The sequence below is a fragment of the Elgaria multicarinata genome, chromosome 7 (genome assembly GCF_023053635.1).
Source record: "Elgaria multicarinata webbii isolate HBS135686 ecotype San Diego chromosome 7, rElgMul1.1.pri, whole genome shotgun sequence".
Classification (NCBI taxonomy): domain Eukaryota; kingdom Metazoa; phylum Chordata; class Lepidosauria; order Squamata; family Anguidae; genus Elgaria; species Elgaria multicarinata.
In genome coordinates this window covers 69,963,459-69,984,120 of record NC_086177.1, presented here as the reverse complement: position 1 = coordinate 69,984,120, position 20,662 = coordinate 69,963,459, and the positions used below count along the sequence as shown (strand labels likewise).

At 42.6% G+C, this 20,662-nt stretch overlaps 1 protein-coding gene across 1 annotated transcript in view; it reads left to right on the top strand.

Annotated features, from left to right (window-relative positions):
* The window catches only part of CA8 (carbonic anhydrase 8), a 51,599-nt gene extending 39,616 nt beyond the window's left edge, over window positions 1-11,983 (top strand). Inside the window, exons 7-9 of the mRNA XM_063130765.1 lie at window positions 1,286-1,398; window positions 5,340-5,507; window positions 11,004-11,983. Of these exons, the coding sequence (XP_062986835.1) occupies window positions 1,286-1,398; window positions 5,340-5,474 (248 nt within the window). The 3' untranslated portion in view covers window positions 5,475-5,507; window positions 11,004-11,983. The remainder of the gene's footprint in view (window positions 1-1,285; window positions 1,399-5,339; window positions 5,508-11,003) is intronic.
* Window positions 11,984-20,662: the final 8,679 nt, after the last annotated feature.

Below are 20,662 nucleotides of genomic sequence, written 5' to 3'. Positions count from 1 at the left end.
CTTTCCAATACTCTGCAATCCTAAACACACTTACAGTGCAATCTTATACATGTCTATTCAGAAGTAAGTCCCATTACGTTCAATAGTACTTAATTGCAGGTAAGTGGGTATAGGATTGCAGCCTTAGGGAGTAATGACTGAATAAACTTCTGAATAAACATGTTTATGATTGTGCCGAAAGAGTAAGCCAGGGAATAAAGATATCCACTTTGTGGCGGTGGAGGGGACCAAAAAAGAGGTCTGGGTGAGCTGGATTGCTCTCCTCCCCTCTCTTTTAATGTGAAGGGTACATTTATTTATTTATTACATTTTTATACCACCCAATAGCTGAATCTGTCTGGGCGGTTCACAAAAATCCCATCCAGTCATTCCTCTTGTGCAGAAGGCCTTACCACAGCAGCAAAATGCTCCTTGCACAGTGCCGCCACTAAGTGGTTGTCACAGACTGGCCCTCATGCTCATTTGTCATGCTCAGACTGCCTGGAGTGAGGGGGAGCCCTTCTTTTGGGGTTTCATGGGGAGACTGGGGGGAGACACTGCTGGTAGCCCTTATCTGGAGGAAAGGGGATTGGAGCCCTTATTGACAACAACATTCAGATACAGCAATCTGGTAATCAATGCACCAGTTTACCCTAACCCTCTTTTTGCTGGGATGTTGTTTGGAGGTGAAGGACTGCAAGAATTTATTTATTTATTTATTTATTTTATTACTTTTATATACCGCCCCATAGCCGAAGCTCTCTGGGTGATTTACAAAAGTTAAAATGGTAAACATTTAAAAAGTATACAAAATTTAACAATCATCAGAAACATAAAAACAACAATATAAAAACAACAGTATCTATTTAGAAACAACAGTTCTGGGGTCCGTTAGAAAACAAACTTAGCGTTGTTAAATGCTGTTAAATGCCTGGGAGAAGAGAAAAGTCTTAACCTGGCGCCTGAAAGTTAACAGTGTTGGCGCCAGGCGAGCCTCATCAGGGAGATCATTCCAGAGTCAGGGGGCCACCACCGAAAAGGCCCTCTCCCTTGTTGCCATCCTCCAAGCTTCCCTTGGAGTAGGCACTCGGAGGAGGACCTTAGATGTTGAGCGCAGTGTACGGATAGGTTCATGTCGGCTGTGATGTCCCCAGCATGGATTTCTCCCAATGGGCACTACCTGACACAGCTCTAGACTGTAGATCAGAGGTGCTGGATCATATCCTTAATTCTAAGAATACAAATAGACCATAAATAAAGATGCCTTGATGAATGCTTACAAACCAAGCTGTCTGTTTCATTTCAGACCCACTGTTACGAGATTATTGGGTGTACGAAGGCTCCCTCACGGTTCCACCCTGCAGTGAAGGTGTGACGTGGATCTTATTTAGATACCCTTTAACTGTATCCCAACTTCAGGTAATGGCTGTGCTTATAATGACCTTACAATGCAATTCTCTGTGAAAGGTTACAGCATGCAAATATATATCACAGGGCATTATACTTGCTTTATCTTGAAGATCTCATTAGATCTGTTGGTACATGGCTTTTAAAATAAAGGTTAAATCTTTTGTGTCACTGAAAGCAATGGAAAGGTCAGAAATGAAAAACTATTGCTACCATTTATCCCATGTATTAAAAAAAAATTATTGCTGGAAAGAAATAAAGGAAAGAAAACCAAACAAACAAACCACCGGGCAAAAAACAAGTCCTTTGCTCTTTTGCCATTATTTTACTTCAAATACTGTAATCCCTGGAGGAAAAACAGATATACCCCATGCCCCCATTCATACATTTGGTGCCCAAATGTGTGAAACGGGCTTTAAAAAATGCACCGGATAATCTTGTCCTCTAGACCCAATGTGTATGTCAGCCATGTTCCCTAGCTGATATGTGATTAATAACGTGATATGTGATCAATAACGCGATATGTGATCGATATCATGTCATTAAAAGAGTAGGCTGGTAATGATGACGTTGCGCCTCTCCTTTCCCTCCTGCTCACAGGGGACTTGGGCACTTGGGGAGGGGAGGGGAGGGACACCAGGCCCCTGCTATTGGCAGAAATCTTAATTTGCGTGTTCTTAAAGAACAATGCTAGAGACAATTCTTTAATAGTAGAGAACCAAAAATGAATTTGTTTATCCTTTGAACAAAAAATGAAACATTAATAGATAGACTAGGAGTGGAGAGATAAACTAAGATTATCAATGCTTCTTGGAGACTTCTTACTAACTGTCATCAGAAAGCAGAACTGTCACAGAGAGAGCAGTTAGAACCAGGAAGCGAGCCTGAGAAGTGCATTATGGGACCCACATAGAATCTTCAGTTAATGAGATACTAAACAGTCAATCAATAAACAACATAATACAAACATGTCTCTAACTGATTAATGGTCTGATTCTCTGCTGCCCTCCTCCCTTGTGACAGGCTGAGTTTCTTGCACACTCCATGTAGATTACATCTAACACTTGCTTGGTAAAGCAGGAGCAGGTAGAGAAAGGTGAGGATGGCTATTTGTCCTGCTGGCTACTTCTTTCTTTCCAGCACTACTCAAACATACTGGAACCGTGAGGGAACCATTTTCTCTCACTTCATTTCTTTTTGCTCTAACTCCCCAGTACTCCAAAAATGGAAAGCTTTCAAGTGTGTTGGAGAAATGCTTCTGCCTAAACTGCAATGACATCAAACTATCTCGTGCAGTTTCAGTTCCTTTGAAGGGTGTCCCCTTTCTATACCATACGCCAGCTTCTATCTGTGCTTACCTTCTCAGGGATCCTTCAGCTTCTATTGTCTTTATTTTTGAATTCCAGTTAAGTAGATATAAAACCAATGAGCATCTTCACAATCTGAAGCCTTCCTTTTAAAAGGAGCAACTTTCCAGTCCCACACCTTTTCTTCCTTTCATCTTTTCAATGCAAGCTGCTTCCTTCTTCCTTTCAAAGCTGAAAAGAAGCAATGTGGATTTCAAAAGCACCACTCCGAGGAACAAAAAGACCCTTTAGTAACAGATTTCTAGCAGTCCATCAAATAAACAAACATACTAAAAATGTCTGTTATGACTGCTTCAAAGAATATGGCATGCCATCCACAAAAACATATTTTTTTTAAAAAAAAGAATCTAAAATGTCATTGAGAAATAAGACCTCACAAGTTGCTGTTAAGGCAACAATAACATCACAGTCCATTAGCTGTACCAATCTGAAAAATAATCTTGAGTTGAATGTGATCCTACAGCGAGTCGTATGTAGACAAGCCTCATATCTCCATGGTTTAAAGTTGGCTATCTTTTCTATATGGAATTAAATTTACAATTGGGTGAGAGGCCGTAAAAATGTCTGGAGTAGAAGGTAGAATATATACCTCATGGAAATGTGTGTGTGTGTATTTCTTGAATGTCGCAGCTATTGTGTGAATCCCAAGGAAAATGGTTCAATTCTGAAGCAGCTTTGTGGGTCCGGGAAGAGGCTTGGAGAAGGATGTTGGTTAGAGTGTATGCTTTGCATTCAGAAGGACCCTGGTTCAACCCTTTCTTTTTCTTGCTTAGGGTTTAGAAAGATGCAAACCCTTGTCTGAAACCCTGGAGAGCTGCTGCTGGTCAGTGAACTAGATGGACTAGTGGTCTAACTCAGAGCTTTTCTACATGAAGCATTTATTGTGCACATGTGACTCCTCAGCCATGGTAGTTTGCAGCTGCTTTAGAAGTCGTCACCATCCTTCTGCTATGCTTTCCCGTGTTTTCTTTTTGATTGGGGAAAATCTGGCATTTTGGGGGATACTGGTACAAAATGTAGTAGTTGTGCAATTCCACTATAACACAGCGCCACCTAAAGATTGTATAGCAGAACATATAAAAAGGCAGTGAAGATGCCCCCCCCAGGGGAAAAAAATGTGTGTAGGAGATCCAATATTAATCCCACAAAGAATCTAGGAGAAGAAACCACGGTAAAGTTAAAAGCCTAATCTCAGTATAAGGAAGTTTCTGATGCTTATCTCTCTCTGCTGGAACTGATGGAGATAATGGATAAAGTCCAATTACCTCAGTCCACTGACAGGCCAACATCCACCAGCAGAGAAATCCCTCTTCCCCAATGCAGCCCCCTAGTACCCCCTCAAATCTGCTCTAGAGGGGTTGGGGACAGACTGGAGAAGGTCTGGTATTGCCTGGTGAGATGTAGGAGGAAGAAGAGGATGGGAATGGTCTGTGGTGTAATCAGAATGCTGCTCACGCAACATTGGACATGGTTCAATCATTCTTTTTGCTCTCATCATCGTGAGTCTAGATTTGTTATGTGTAGCACATTTTGTATTTAACTTGTTATATTCTTGGAGCATTTCTACACCAGTGGCCACTCACAAACATTTGTGGGTCCTTTACACAACGTTGTCAACTTCTAAGATGTCTCCCGCACTCCCCCCCCCCCCCATTATCCCTGTTTTGAAAAGATCAGTGATATATCGATACGGGATGTTAATGCAATATATCAGCAGCACCATCTAGTGGCAGTATAATGAAACATATAGAATTTACCAAGAGAGTAAGGGCCTTGCTAGACGAGGCCTTAGCACGCTTTGAGACCCAGTTTCCCTGCTGTGTGTCCAGATGACGCACAGGGGAATCTGGGCCCAGGCCGCACTGAAGCATCCTCTAATGCGCCATAAGCGAAGTCGCTTATGCCGTGCCTTTTCTGCAGCCCCGGCCGAGGCCGGGGCTGCAGAACGTCTAGCAAGGGCTGTGGCTTTTTGCGGCTACTTGCTTACTCGCGAGTAGCCGCAAAAAGCCACGCTCAGCGCTGTGCCCATCGGGCTGGGGGGATGCCGGGGGGGGAGAGGGAGGACAGGCGACACAGGACACACGGAGGGAGAGGGAGAACGGGCGACACGGGACACACGGAGGGAGAGGGAGGAAGGGGTGGCCCCTTTAACAACCCCCTAAAAAATGTCCGACACAGCAGGGCTTCCATAGTCCCTACGCGTCGGCCCTCTAGGAGGCGGGGCAGCGTGTGCTAATGTTAGCGCGCCGTCGCCTCGCCTCCCTGCTGGCTTATCCCGGCAGGTCTAGCAAGGCCTGAAGTCTTTGAATCAAAGCACATGTCCGCCCATGTAAGGGAGGCAATCTGTCCCATAAAGAATCCAGAAGTAGAAGTCCTGGTAAATTGCGGGATAAAAAGCCTGGTGTGGTGAAGTCCTTGATCTTATAAGGTTTTTTTGTACAGCTTTGTATACCATCAGCAGAGGAATGGTGGGATATATAGACTAAACAAATAGATACAAAAAGAAACACTATTTAAAAGAAACCTTTTCCTTACAAGGCGACCAATGACTGATCTATACAAATGATAATTTCCTTGTTTTGTTAGATAGAAGAGTTTCGAAGACTGAGGACACATGTTAAAGGAGCAGAACTCCTAGAAGGCTGTGATGGAATATTAGGAGATAACTTTAGACCAACACAGCCACTTACCGACAGAGTCATAAGGGCTGCCTTCCAGTAACTGAGACAAATAGTGAAAACACTCATAATGTAGGTAAGTAAAAGAAAAAGAAACAATATGGCAAATAGTGTAAAGTTGGTATAATTCATATATAGATGGAGTTGTTACTTTTGGAAGGAAACACAATGGAAATTTATAGTATTTTAGTAAAGATCTCCATTATTTGCAGATTTCTAGTTTTCAACATTTCCACTTCACCTTTTAGGGCAAGCCCTCACAAAAAAATGATAACAGCCATAACACTGTTTTTATTACATGTTATTTTATTAAATAAGATATAATAAAATAGCATCAAATAAAAGTATACATATTGGGGGCCAGCAATAAAACCAATAAACATTTTAGTTTAATATGAGTCTATAGCTGCCTTCCCCTACTTGTTGTCCTCTAGATGATTTGGGCCTTTGCTAGACCAGGGGTTAGCACAGGGGATCCCAGGCTCAGGCAGGGATCAACCCTCCCTGGCCCCGGGATAAAGCCTACCCCTTTGGGCCCGCATTTTCTCGCAGTCTCGGGCTGAGCCTGAGACCATGAGCGTGTGGCCCGTTTTCGTGGCTTTTCCCAGCTCCGCGCAATTACTCGCGAGGAGCTGGGAGCCACGCACGGGGTGCAGCGCTCCCCAGGAGCGCTGCGCCCATCGGGGGCAGGGTGGGGGGAGTGGGGAAACCCATTTTTTTAAAAAAATCTTACCTTGGTGCACAAGCATTTGTGTGCTTTGTTCCTTTAAAAATAAATAAATGGCGGACGAGACGGCTCTCTACTTGAGTTGCCTCACATTACGTGTAGACGAGGGCAGGATCTCATGTTATTGACAACACGAGATCACCCCTCCTCCATCCTGGGATATCCGGTAGGTCTAGTAAAGGCCTTGGACTACAATTTCCATTAGCCAGGCTGGTTGGGACTGAGTTGGGGTCCAACAACATCTGGAGGGCCACAGGTTCTGCCCCAGACTAAAAAGTCTGCAAGAGATGGGGGAGAGGCTAAATTGAGTTCTTGGGGAAGGGAATTCCACACATGTGGGGCTATCACCCACATTCTGGATTGATGGTACTGATGAGCCAGAGAGTTGGGCCTCATGACCAGTAATCCGTCCACGAAGTGCAAGCCCTACAAATGCTTAAATGGTATTAATTAATGCAGGTGTTAAGAGATTTGACTTCAAAGGACCGCTTTCTTTAAGCCTGTGCTTTCGGAAACTCTGGGTCAAACTAGATGAGATTTGGAGATCCATGATTGGATCACTTGTGTCGTTTAATGCCTTTTAAAGACATTTGCGGGGGTCCCTGGATTGCATTGGGAGCACAGTGCTGGGGAAGGACATGTTTGTTAGACTGTTTCCCACGGCACCATTTTTATTATATATGTCCTGCCTGCGGTTGCTATTTGCTCTATTATACAGTGTTTCCTATGTTTTTGCTAACCGGGCAAATAGTACTGGAAATGGAGGAAAATTGGCATGGGGGATATAGTGTGAGGAAAGGCTGAAAGCCTTCCCCCTCTAGCACTGAGGACCCAATCCAATACACAGTGCCCAGCAGCTGATTAGAGCTGATTGTTGACCTCCAAGTTCTCGTCTAGTTTGCTCCGGTCTTGGAATAAACCTCTCTTCTGCATTGTGGAAACATGTATGATGCGGTCTGTGGCACCCCCTCCTCTCCTGTAGCCTTCTGGCACCTAAAGGTAAGGGTGGGAATTCCCTTCCCCCCTCTATTGTCACACAATGGCAGTCAGTGCTTTTGCCTACCAAACTGGTCACTGCTAGCGGTGCCTTAAAGTGCACCAGGGGCACCCAAGAGCTCTTTTAAATGAGCATTTTATAGCACATTCATGATTGGCCACTCATGGATGTTCATGGGTCATTTTCACCATCAGCCTCCCGCTCCATTTCCCAGTTTTAGCGATAAAAAATAAACCTCTGAAAGTCCAACTCTTCTGAGATATATAGGTATTTGTAGGGATTTCCTGCCATGTGCAAGTGAAATTGCATTATAAAATGCACACTAGAGGGCGCTGTCCCATGGAACTGCATTGAACAGTACAAGCCATGTGGTCACTGCTCTCTTCCTCATGTAATTTCAATTAGTTGCAAATACGGAAGAGAAGCAGGAAGCAGAGCCATGGTAAGGAAACACAGTCCTCCCCCCCACATGCATCTAAAGCAGCTCTGCATGTTCCCCCCCTCTTTTTAGCAGAACAAGAAAGGCAGCAGGGTGGGTGGGTGGGAGACCAGTGCAAAGGATGATAGTCATCTGTAGCTTTAACAGTTGTAAAGAAGTTGGATTTAGGTCAGGTGTTGTTTTCTTACCTCTTCATGACAAGCTTCACCTCCCCAAATTCTGTCTTCCACACAACAGTTAAAAGCCTAAGCGCACCTTAGCATTTAATAATCTTGGACCAGACAGGAGAAAGAGAGAATGTATGGTAAAAGAGGATTAGTGCATCCTGTGTTGCAAACTGGGTCCCAGGTCTGAAAATGTTGCAGATGATAGCATGATGCAGAACAACGAAGCACTGCCCTCTCCTTACTGCATGTGTGTTACCTTGCTTGCTTTCCCATTGTAGACATGCCCTTCACCATACTGGAATTTCAATTATATATACTCTTCAGCAGTCACGAAATATAATTACTTTATTCTTGAAATGGGCTATTTCAAATGCGTCCAGATTCCTGCATAGATGTTACTTGAGGGGGCAGTCACAGACGTCTTCATATAAATTTTATTTGTCTGAGAGTGAATAATGTCCTAGGGCCATTGCCAGTAATTTCAGCAACACTGGAGGTATTTGACAAGATGACTTTGAATTTTAAAGCATGCAAAAGTTTCCTCTAACAATATATTGATCTGAAATGGCAAAACTATTTCAATACACTTGACAACAAATAAAAAACAATTCCTTGGAACAATTTAGTTACCTTGGCCATAGTTTATAAAATAACATGCAGTTTTAGATTCCAGATAATAAAATTGAACATGGAATATGCTGTTATTCACTGGAAGGCTGTGCTAATTTAGTGCTATAGAATTTTTTTTATTTTTTATTAATTACATTTCTATACCACCCAATAGCCGGAGCTCTCTGGGCAGTTCACAAAAATGCAAATGATGTGTTTCCCCTCACATTATTTTCTCCTATATGAAGTGTATAGGATTGCATTTATCATCTAGAATTCATTTTGCTAATTTCTCATTTTGCATCCTTTTCTGTTTTGGATGCATATCACACAAAAGCAGCTCAGGATTATATTGGAGGTGGGGAGACATGCCTCTACGGGTTTGACTTTTGCACTTAAAATTTAGAATGGCTCCAAATTATTTTTCTAGATCCAGTTCCTTACCTATGTAGCTCTAATGTCAATTGAGTTACAGCCCATTCATTATAAAAGCAGAATGGCAGCTCCTAAGTCACCTTTTGAAAACAGTAAAAGAGGGGGTAGATCCATATTTCCTGAATATTTATAATACAAATAAGCCATTGAAGTTAAAATTAGTATGCTGAAGGACAAGAAAGGCAACAAAACCAACTACTGGGCCCAATCTACACAGAGACACTTTCTAAGATGATTCAGTTTAAAACTGTATTTTCATCATTTTTGGATTTGCTCCTTCTGTGGTGTATTCCTGGGCAAAATCCCACTGTTGCCGGGCAAAGGTCAGCAGGAGAAACCCCATTTTTTCATCCATATGTGAGTAGAGTCCCACAACTCACTGACACAACACCAACAAGTTTCCTTCCTTCCTTTCATTAACCCTTTGCACTCTCAGGTGTGATGATGTGTGGTGGTTTTCTTAAAAAAAGGAACCCAAAAGCAATGTGCTAACTTTCTCAGAAGTAAGTCTCATTGAAGAAAATGTGATTTACTTCTGGGCAGATATGGTTATCTATGCCAGGTTGCTGTTCCTTGAGGCAAGGAAACAAAAAGGGCAAAGGAGAGAAAGTCTCTTATTCATTAAATGAATTTGAAGCTGCAAAGATGTGTAGGTATGCATAAACAAACAAACAAACAACTGTCCCGTGCCCCCCCCCCCCCAGTCAGTGGAAGGTGAAGCCAACAGGAAAAGTTAACTGCTGTCAGGTCCACCCTTCAGTGATACAATTTCCCATTACATTTATATACCACCCCACAGACGAAGCTCTCTGGGCGGTTTACAAAAACATTGAAATTTAAGAAAACAGATATTCAAAATTTAAAACCAGTAAAAACATAAAACAGATAATCTGTAAAGGCAATATCCATGTAAATGGAAGTGAAGACATGACGGGGGGCCAAGACCACACCTGCTTGTCTCTCTGTGATGCTGATCCACCTGCTGGCCATGCTCAGATAGCAGGCCTTTCAGAACAGCACTGTGCACAGGGCTGCCAGAGGCTCATTCCAGTGGTGCACCAGCATAGCGGGCCAGACTTGCAGGCATGCTCTTCACACATTCACGGAATGCGTCAGGCTTTTTTGTGTGAACAGCCCCTAGGTTTCTACCACTTCCCATTTAACTGTAGGTTGATTTGAAAGGCAAAAAAACCCTTTCGCAAATAGTTGCAAATGGGCTGTCTGCAGTTCAGTAGCATTCAGTACTGAATAGTAACATGGAAGATGAGGTTTAATTACATCACAAACACCGTAGGATGAGCTAGAAAGATGGATGAGAAGAGACGACCACATTACAAGCAATAGACATCCACCTGGGCTGTTTCTAGGACAAAGAGGTGACTACTGTCAGAGTCAGGTGATGGGAACATGAAAATCGAATTAGGAAAACTTTAGTGGTGAACCTTTCTTAAGTGATCTCAGCGAGAAATGTTCAATGTGAAGACTGAAAGGAAATGTTTATAAACACACAGAAACTAGTGGTTATTAGAACATGCTTGAAACTGAGTACCTCTTGGTCAGCAAGATTTTTGGTCTCAAAAAGAACAGCTAGCATGGGTATGGAGAGAAGGGAAAGGGGTTGTGCCAGCGGGCAGTGAGGGGAGCAGACTGGGGAGGCTGACCTGTGATGTATCTTGGGCCTCCCCAGCCTCCTTCTCTCCAGCTCTGCAGAGCCCCAGGTAGACAGGTGAAAAAGCCTGTCTAGCCAATATCCAGAGCAGGAGCACAGAGGCAAAGATTGCCTCTGCAGTTCCTCATGCTCTGCATCAGTTGGCCTTATGCCTCCAAGTTCAGAGGCTTATGGCCATCCTGATAGGATTGTGCCCTAGCTATGCACTCTGTGTTACGGCCCACCTCTCAGATCTTTTCAATAATGACCATAAGTCAGAGGATCTTGCCCTCGAGATAATGGTATATGGAATGTGTCATGGGCCCCAACAGTTGCCAGCGTACTTCAATACCATTAGAAAGCAGTAGTGTAGATCCTGCCCCTGTAGCTCCACATCTGCCTAAAACAGATTGGTGTGGGCACCCCAAAGCTCTCTGAAGAGGAGTTGTGGGACTCTATTTCCAAGAACAGTTAATCATATCTAGCAGGGAATCTGAATTCTTTTCTGAATCCACACACTGACTTTCCTAATACTACTTGTTTCCTGTAGGCCCCAGTAGAGATGACTGAAGGAGCGACATGCGGCCATTCGTCAGTGTCACAATGTAAGGATACAATCTGGAACACTGTTCCTTTCAATTCCTTTCAACTTCAGCTAAAAGGTAGAACATAGACGAAATCACACTAGGATATAAGAGACTCAGATGAATTTGGAGCTTTATCGGAGCAACCTGTGTATGTTACCTGTGGAGTCGTCCTAGGTTCTGCAGAGTCCATGTCTAACTTTGGTACACTACTTTCTACACTACTAGCTCAGTTCAGAGGACTCGCTGCTAGGTACAATTTTCCAGCCACTGCTGGCCACCACCACCACCACCACCACTACCCTGGTTCAATCATCCATGGCCAAGCCCACAGGGAACAGGACAGCCTCTGACTGGTTGATTACATTATGTGTGCAAATTAATTTTGCTTGTAAGAGAGCTGAAATGAAAATGTTTCTTGGGATTTGGAGGGCTTCCCAGAAAGGAAAGGAAAGGTATTGGAACCTTTTCAAATGTGAGCTCATTCCTGTTCTCAGCCTTGCATTTTCTACTTCTGCAAGAAAATAATGGAGGGACAGAAATGAGGGTGATTTTTGTTGCATACAGATAGACAGAAGGAGATCACTCACTGCACTCTGGAAGTGCAGTCGTCGTATTTTTGTCATACAACAAACCCTCCCCAGGGCTGACGGTTTGGGGGAATCAGTTCTGTAGTTTACAGTGCTAATCGGCGCTATCATGATTGATTGCTGCCTTGTTGAATCTCTGCTCCCTAGAGCACTTATACAGTGTTTTAAAACTTAATTGCTCTTCTCCCCCCAATAAAAGATAAAACAAGGTGTGCTCAATCCCTTCAATATAGCGTGCACAATGTGTTGGGCCTCAAGGGGTCCCATGTGATGCTGGTTCGGTGGTTGGGGGGCACAGCACATACATTTACCCCCCATGTGATCCTGATTGGCTATGGGGTGGTATTTAAATGTAATAAATAAATAAATAAATAAATAAATAAATAAATAAATAAATATAGATCACAGTCTGTATGAGGATTGTTGGAGAAGGGAGTGGAGAGCCCCAGTGCACCTGATCCAGATGACGCTGTCCTTGCTGTTGGTACCAGTGACTAAAGAGCGATCTGTATCAGGATCACTGGAATGAAAAGAAGGCTAGCAAGTGGTGGGAGCAGAAGCAGTGGCCACAAATACTGTGGTTTTATACTGGAAGGTACAATTGTTAAAAAGCATAAGGCAGATGCAATGACATACATAATGCATTATAGCCTCTAAAAACAATGGTCAATGAAACTTACGATGAGGAATCTGTGATTTAAAGAAATAAAGTGCACATTGGACCATTGAAAATGAGCCTAAGGGTGTATTTAGAAAGGGGGGTGGGTGAGCAGCCTAAAATAACCCACCAAGGCATTATGGTAGGGGGGCAAGGTCCTCTGAGTCCAGTTGGCTCTGCAAAAAGACCTAGTGCTCACTTTTAGAACAACAGAGCAAATGAGTCAAACATAAGCACATACGAGGAGCCAAGCTGGATCAGATCAAAGGCCTATCTAGCCCAGCATTCTGTTCACACGATGGTTAATGTGCTACCTATGGAGAAGCTCACAAGTAAGACATGAGTGCATAGCACCCTCCCACCCGCGCATGTTCCCCAGCAACTGATATTGAGAGGCATGCTGCCTCTGATACTGAAAGCAATATATAGCCATCATGACTAGTACATGTTTCACAATTCAAACTCAGTAGATAACGTTTACATACTCATGGCTCCTCAATTGCTAGAAGTGGCTTAAAATGCACAGTGGAAGGCAACAGTACAGCATCGCTTGAAATATATGCTCTTTCAGAATGGCTCACCAGTTTTCAGGAGGTTAGTCAGGGGTGCGCAACATTTTTGGATCGAAGGCCCACATGGGAGGCTGGCCTGGGGCCACATACACCCAAATGGGTATACACAAATACACAAGGGTATGCAGCGTGTGTCTGTGATTCTGATACACATCACTTTCTTCACTGTGAACAGCAACCGGGAAACAGTGATCAGTATGAGGATGGCTGGAGAAGGGTGTAATCCCCAGTAATCCCACTATAGATGGCTCCTTGCTGCTACCAGGACTGGCAAGAGTGTCGTATATCTCTGGAGGAGGGAGTGGAGAGTACAGGCGGTGGTGCTGGTGGGGTCAGAGCACTCTTGGGCTGCAGTAAGGCTTTGGGGGGCATGCGCTCCAAAATCATAGGTTGTGCACTCCAATAGAGATAGATAAGTTTTTTTCAATCACAGAGACCCCAGCTAAACTTTTTTTGGGAAAGAACAAAGAATACCACTTAATTAGCATTTATTTTTCTGGTGAGTAGATCTGTCATTATCATGGCAAAGGTGGAGGGGTTTGTTCCAAGGGACATAAAACCAGAGAGCCTTCTTTTAAAAGTACTTATGCACACACCCTCACCCCAATATCTTTCTGATACTGTGAGGACTGGGCACATAAATAATAAAACTAAATAAACGTTACATGAACACATATAAAGGATGCTGCAGGACTAGTGTCAGAGGCAGTAAGCCTAGGTACACCATTTGCTGGCAAACATGGGCAGGAGGGTGCTGTTGCACTTGTGTCCTGCTTGTGGGTTGGTTGGCCACTGTGTGAACAGAGTGCTGGACTAGATGGACCCTTGGTCTGATCTTGGATGCCACGTCTTATGTTCTAGGATTGTACCTACTGGCCCTGCCCTTTCGCCTATGTTCATTTGGCATAACTTGTGGAAGAGAATGCACACATGAAGAGTTTGTACATATGTAAAGGAAAGAAACTTTCAGTTGTTCTTGTGTTTGATTTGGGGGATAGAAAATTAGTTCGAAAACTAGACATTGTCATTAAAAAACCACCTCCTTCTGAATGGCTGTTTGAATTTGTTTCCTTACTAAATCTGTATGTAGAAATGACATTTGTTTGGGGAAAAACTTTGTCTGAGGCCTTGTTATTTCCCCCATGTCTACATTCCATACTGCACTAACCAGTATAGTGAGTAGGCTGGGCCAGTATTTAATCTCCAGAGATTAAAGAGCTGTTTAGTTGAGGCAGCCAGGGAATAAATATAACCACCTGGTGACAGCTGAAGGGACCAAAACGAAAGGGCTGGGTTTGCACACTTCCTCACCATTCTGTGGTGCAGGCTACAGTCGGTGCCATTACATCGTGCATTGGCTCCTGCACAAGTTATGCTGAATGCCCACCAAAGGCACCAGAATCCCACTCTCTTCTTTGTGCGTGCACTGTGTTTATATGTAACACGCATACAGTCCCCGTGTCCTCTTTAAAATAGGGGTTGAAAAGTGCATAGCAAAGCCTGTTTGATACTGGTAAAGATAAGATTCTTTTTCTATATTACACATTTTGTAGTGTCTTTCAACAATTTCTCTGCTTTGATAAATAATGCCTTACAATATATGCCCATGAAATAAGATTGCATTAAAGAGGTTGATTTCTGCAGGCTTGGCATTTTTTAAAATAGTCCTTGATATTTCTAGTCAATATGTATTTATTCTGGCCTGATTACTGGAAGCCTTTGTGGATTTCTGGACCACACTAAGGAGTTGCCTGGAGGGGAAAACCTCTTAGCACTTTAGAATTCTGATCATTTTTGATATGTTAACTCAATAGCTGGAATGAGGTTCCATAAGTCATTCTTCTTTCTTTCCTGTTTTTAAAAATGTAAACATATGCCTATGTGAAAATATAAATATAAATTTCTAGCAATTGTGTAGTTTAAAATCTTTTTTCAGATGATGATGATGATGATGATGATGATGATGATGTCAGTGACTTCATTTTATTGTGGTATATTAAAGAAGGAGCCTTGCTTTTCAGCTAATCTTGTGCCAAGCACATGGTGTGTAAAGGCAGAAGATCAGTAAGGACTAACCTCCGTTGATACAAATGCAAGTTAAGGCTGAACAGGAAACAATGGAAAAGCACTGACTACACAAATGAATCTCATAAGTATCTTGGCCTGCAAAGAGAGAATATTTTGAAAGCTCAGTCCAACAGGTATTCTTAAAGTGATACTCTGTACATGTTCAGAGGCACTGGTTTTCAATTCCGCCCCCCCCCCCCCAAAAAAAAATCCAGGGCAAAATCTGGGCATAAGTACCATGATTTCCACATAACATCATGATGATCATGAAGAAGAAGAAGAAGAAATTTGATTTTGATACCTTAATGAATCCACATTAAGTCTAGCAAAACACATAAAAAGTATAGTGCCTGGGAAATCATAAAACAAATATAATTGTTTATAAAATAATAGAATACATTTTCAGGTGGAAAAATGGGATGCAAATATACTAAAATAAATGAATGGATGAATGGATGAATAAATAAATTCAATATATGGAAAGTGGGCATCAATCCAGATTCCCAATCAACATTTCGTTCTTGTGACTGGTTTATCTAATTTCCTTTAAATAAATAAAATATTGTTATTCCTAAAGCATTATTATTGTTATATTAACATAGTCAGACATTTACTGTAAGAAAGACTACAGGTCAGATATAAAACAATTTAATATCACAATTTAATATCAAAAATTAAAGAATTTTTGGTTGACAGAACAAATTATTTGTGGCACCTCATGTTCAGAATACCTATAATGCAATAATACAACAATTTAACATTTCCATACATTTATGTTTCATTTCTTTAATATGGTGGGTGTATTTCACATACCAGTATAGCTTAATTTCACTTAGTTTTATTTCTGAATGAATATTCCGCTTGAACAAGTGTATAATGTGTAAATTCAATTACAGAGTAATTAGCTACTCAATCACTCTTACATCACACTTGGGACTAGCTAAGAAAGAAAGGAGCTAGTGTTCACAAATATATAGGAGAGCTTTGTTAATTAGTTTCGTGCTAATTGAGTCTGAGAAAGTATATGCCTGCCCTGAGATAGATTTCAGCAAATGCTGTCATAACAGCAATGTTTCAGTTGATTTTTAGTATATGGTAACATGGAATTTACACACTAGGCCATACCCCAAATTAAATGATGCCTTTCCATTGTCTTAAGGAGTGTTTAATTGGAATATTTTCTTAAAGAGTGCTTGATTGGAATGTTTTCTAAGAACTTCGTTTAAAGCTTTCTGACATTAGTGCTAATGGTCTCCCAGCGTCAATAGTCAAACAATGAGGCAATCCTGTAATTATTAAGTTCAGTTATTAAGAGCAGATCTGGTGAGAGGGTTTTGTACTTCAAAGTGGACAACTGATATCCTGAACTGAGGGCCAAACTACATGTTCTGATACTCGTGTTGGTGGAGCTGAGGCTGTTGTGTCCAGGGTAACTGTGCACAGTCCCAGTTAGGATCAGGACCATCGTGCTCAGGGAGGGAGGGATTAAACATAAGGCAAATATAAGGGGAAGGGGAGTCACCAATGTAGACCCACCTTTCCCTGATAAAAAAAAAAATCCTGTGAAAATGCTTGTAAAGCTTGGGAGAGGTCCTGGAGCATCTAAAGCACCCACAACAGCAGCTAAAGCACCCACAAAGTACCCTGACAGAAGAATGGCGAGTGCACAATAAAAGCATCATCTAGAAAAGTTGTCTGTCACTTTGGTGGATGACCTACACCAAGAACTGGATGGGGGAACGTGTCTCCGCTGGACATCTTGACAGCATTGGATACCATAGATCATGGTATTGTTCTGTGCTTTATGGCTGATATGGGACTTGGGGGAATTGTTCCAGTCGTCTTTGTTGAATGTTCTCAGAACTATTGTTTAGCCTCGTAGTCATTAGCTTAATGCATTTCCGGCATGCCCTGGAACATGGGCATGCAGAGGCCGTTGCGGGTGGGGGCGGAGAGACGCTGCATGAGGGCAAGCCATTGGCTCGCCCCTAGTGGAGCCACTTGAGCTGGGAGGAGGCAGCGCGAGTTCAAAGCGCGCTTCGTCCATCCCATCCCTCTCTTCGGCACGAGTCTAGAGAAGGCTCTGGGAGTTCAGAACTGTTGTGTCTGAATGTCGTGATGGATTTGATGTAGGCAAACAAATCAAGGCTCAGTCCAGAGAAGCTGAAGTCTTGTTGGTCAATAGACAACCCAACCTGGGATTGGGGATACTACTTGTTCTGAATAGGTTTGCACTCCCTCTGAAGGACCAGTTTCACAGCTTGGGTTATTCTTGGACCCAACTTTTCTCTTGGAGGGCCAAATGGCTGCTGTGGCCAAGAGTGCCTTTCCCCAGCATGCCTAGCAGATATGCCAGCTGTGCCCCTTCTTAGGGAAAGCAAATCTGGCCACGGTGATCCATGCCTTAATTACTAGTGCTGGGCCGAATCCTGCCCCCTATTTTTGGGATCTTTCTCCCTGTGAAAGAGGCATTGGTTGTTGTTGTTTTTGCCTCTTTCACAGGGAGGGGGAAATTCAGAGAATTTTCTCCTTGGGGAGAGGACCAGGGTTTCCACGTACCTTTTTAAAGTGTAGCTGGTTGCTGAGGGGGATTCTTATTTTTTCAAAAAACAAACCAAAAAACACCCCCACTTTCCTCCGCATTTGGAGAAGCCCAGCCATTCAAAGTGAATGCTGTTGGAAGCCATGTGACCTCTCCCTCTCCAATAAGCACACACTAAGAACTCCTGGGAGGGATCTACACTATTGCTTTTAAAGCACTTTAAAGCGCTTTGAAAACGTTTTGAAACCTGTATATGCAGTGTGTCCTGGATCCCAACAGTTGTCAAAACTGTTATGAAGCGCTTTAAAGCGCTTTAAAGCAGTAGTGTAGATCCCCCCAAGGGCTCTGAAAATTCCAGAGGTGTTTTAAAAAAAGAAAAAGAAAGAAAAAAGACCCCTCAACAACTGGCTACCTTTAAAAAGGTAGGTTGGAAACCTGTCCACTCCCCAAGGAGAAAATTCTCTGAAATTCTCAGCTCTCCCTGCCTCTTTTGTCTGAGTTTTCATTTCCCCCCACCCCTCATGAAATGCTGAAAATGGAATGGTTTAAATTTCCAGCCCAGCACTATTAATTACCTCCTATTTAGAGTGCTCTAATGTGTTCTGTATGGGGCTGCCCTTGAAAAATGTTTGGAAACTGCAGCTAGTGCAAAACGCAGCAGCCAGACTATTTTCTGGCATGCATTTTAGTGACTCTTTATATGACTGCTCTTGAACCAACTGTCCTGGCTTCTTTGTTTCTGACTCCTATTCAAGGTGCTGTTTTTGACCTATAAACTATTAACTGGCTTGACACCAGGATATCTAAAGGACATTCTCCTGTTGTATGAGTGTGACTGTAATCTGAGATCTTCATCATCAGAGGCCCTATTTTGTGTCCCACCACTAAGAGAGGTTAGGTTGGAGGATACACAAGACAAGGCTTTTTCTGCAGCAGCATCTCAATTATGGAACTCCCTCTGAATAGAGGGCAGGCTGGCTCCATCCTTTTAAAGACTTATACAGTCAGTAAAAACAAACAAACAAACAACCCTTATATTATTTCAGCAGGTCTTTGGCTTGCAAAATTGTGACTGGTCTGTTTTGGGGTGTGTGTGTGTGTGTGTGTGTGTGTGTGTGTGCGTGCGTGTGTGTGTGTTTTAAAGAAGATTATATTTCTGTTTACTTGCTTTCTTGCTTTCATGTTGTGGTTTTGTTTTATTTTATTTTATTGTGCATCACTTTGAGGGTCATAGCAAGCAGAAAAGTGACACACAAAGTCTTTTAATAAATAAATAAATAACTCAGCACACACATTGGAGGGGTTGAGGTGGCGTTTTCCTCAGGTTTTTATTTTTTTTATGGATGGTTGGTCACCTCCACTGAAGGGTCATATCAAATAGGATTGCCCCCTTGCTGTTGTCATCACGGGTGTTTTATACTTTCCCAGCAACTGTACTGAAGAACATTTGAAGGGGGAGTGGCCATCAATTTGGGAATGGGAGATGGTGAATATCCCACTAAAAGAAGGTGACCCACAGCCCTTTTGAAGGTGACAGGAATAAGTAGGAATAGGACCCATGAAGGAATAAGAACATACACATTGAAAGCTGGAAAGGGGGAGGGGCGGTCCCCAGTTTGAGGATAAATCAAAATTCAGCAATCATTCCAGGTGATGCCGAGCCTTATTGGGCAGGGTTGGGGGATGTGGGGATACAAAACAGGCACCCAAACTAGGGCTTCTAAGAGGAGCTTCTTGCTGGGCCATTCTCAAGGAGTGAGTAAAAGTCCCAGGAAAGGGGGTGCACTGGGCTCCCCATTGGGATCTTTGGGAAGGAGAAGAAAGCCACCAGCAGTGGATGGGCCAACATGCCCTCTCTCACACTTGAAAGAAGAGATGTACTCCACACATGAGCACATGAAGAACATTGGCTCCATGGGTCCAAGACGAATTATAGTCTTGGGGTGAGGGGAAGTGGTGGAACCTGAAAGGGGGATTTCCACGTAAACAAATTTTCTGAATAGAAAGGTGCTTGACTCTAGAATAGTATGTTTCAGTGCTAGATGGAAGGTCACACAAGAACTTGGGGCTCTCAATAACCAATTAGTAAATCCTAATTTGCTGGCATAGTTGCATTAGAATACAGAGAGCTTTGGCTTTTATACTTCCAAGAACTCCTTAGCCTGAGGCAAAAAGGTCCAGGATACTCTCATGTCCATGTGAATTAAAAGTGATGACTGACCTTGTAAATACATCCTGTCCTGGAGAGCCAACTGTTACAGGCAAGATGGAAACCTGAGGGACAAATTTGAAGCACGGGGACAAAATGAAGGCAAACTGGTATTCTCTGGTAACAGCAAGCCATAAAACTGCTTTTGAAACTGATTTATAAGCAGCTTGTGATATGACAGGGGATCAGCCATTGAACGGGAGGAGGAAGTGAAACAAAATGTCACGGGGCAAAATTTTAATTGCACAAACGGAAGGCACATTTTGTAAGGGAGCCACTATGGTGTGTATTTCCTGATCTGTATTTATATATTTAGATATGGTGCTCTTGGCTCTAAAATAATATCAGGAAAGAAAGCTATTAGTAAAACAGACTGATGTAATCTATAGCAGCTAATCTTGACCTGGGAAGCTGCCAAAGAAATCTGGGTGGCTGGTGTGTGTGTGTGTGTGTGTGTGTGTGTGTGTGTGTGTGTGTGTGTGTGTGTGTGTATGTATGTGTATGTGTACGTGTGTTTCCCCTGGGCATTATAGATCATTTGCTTGAAGAGGTGTGTAGATCTGATTGCCCTCAGCATTATAACAAGGAGCTAAATGCACAGTATGCAATGGGAACTTTACACAACCAGGCTCATGTAATAGTTAGCTCTTTTCTTTTTGGTCCAGAAAGGGAAACCCAGTACTGTAATTTTATAACAGAGGATTTCTTCAATGAAATCATTATGGAAAGGTCCCCAGTTCTGTATCTCATTCAAAATGTTACTGTTTTCATTTTCTGATTCTCTACGAAACATAGACTTTAGGTTACACTTGGAAAGAAGATACGCAATTGATTGAAAGTAATAAAAATCCCCAGTGCATAGAGTGGAGCAATTGTACAAAAATGTCAGGCATAACTGAGGTTTGTTCTTACTAGTTCCACTCCATTACCATTTGTGGATTTTCTTCTGATTTACACTGCTGGGAGAGAGGAGAGTCAGGCCTACCA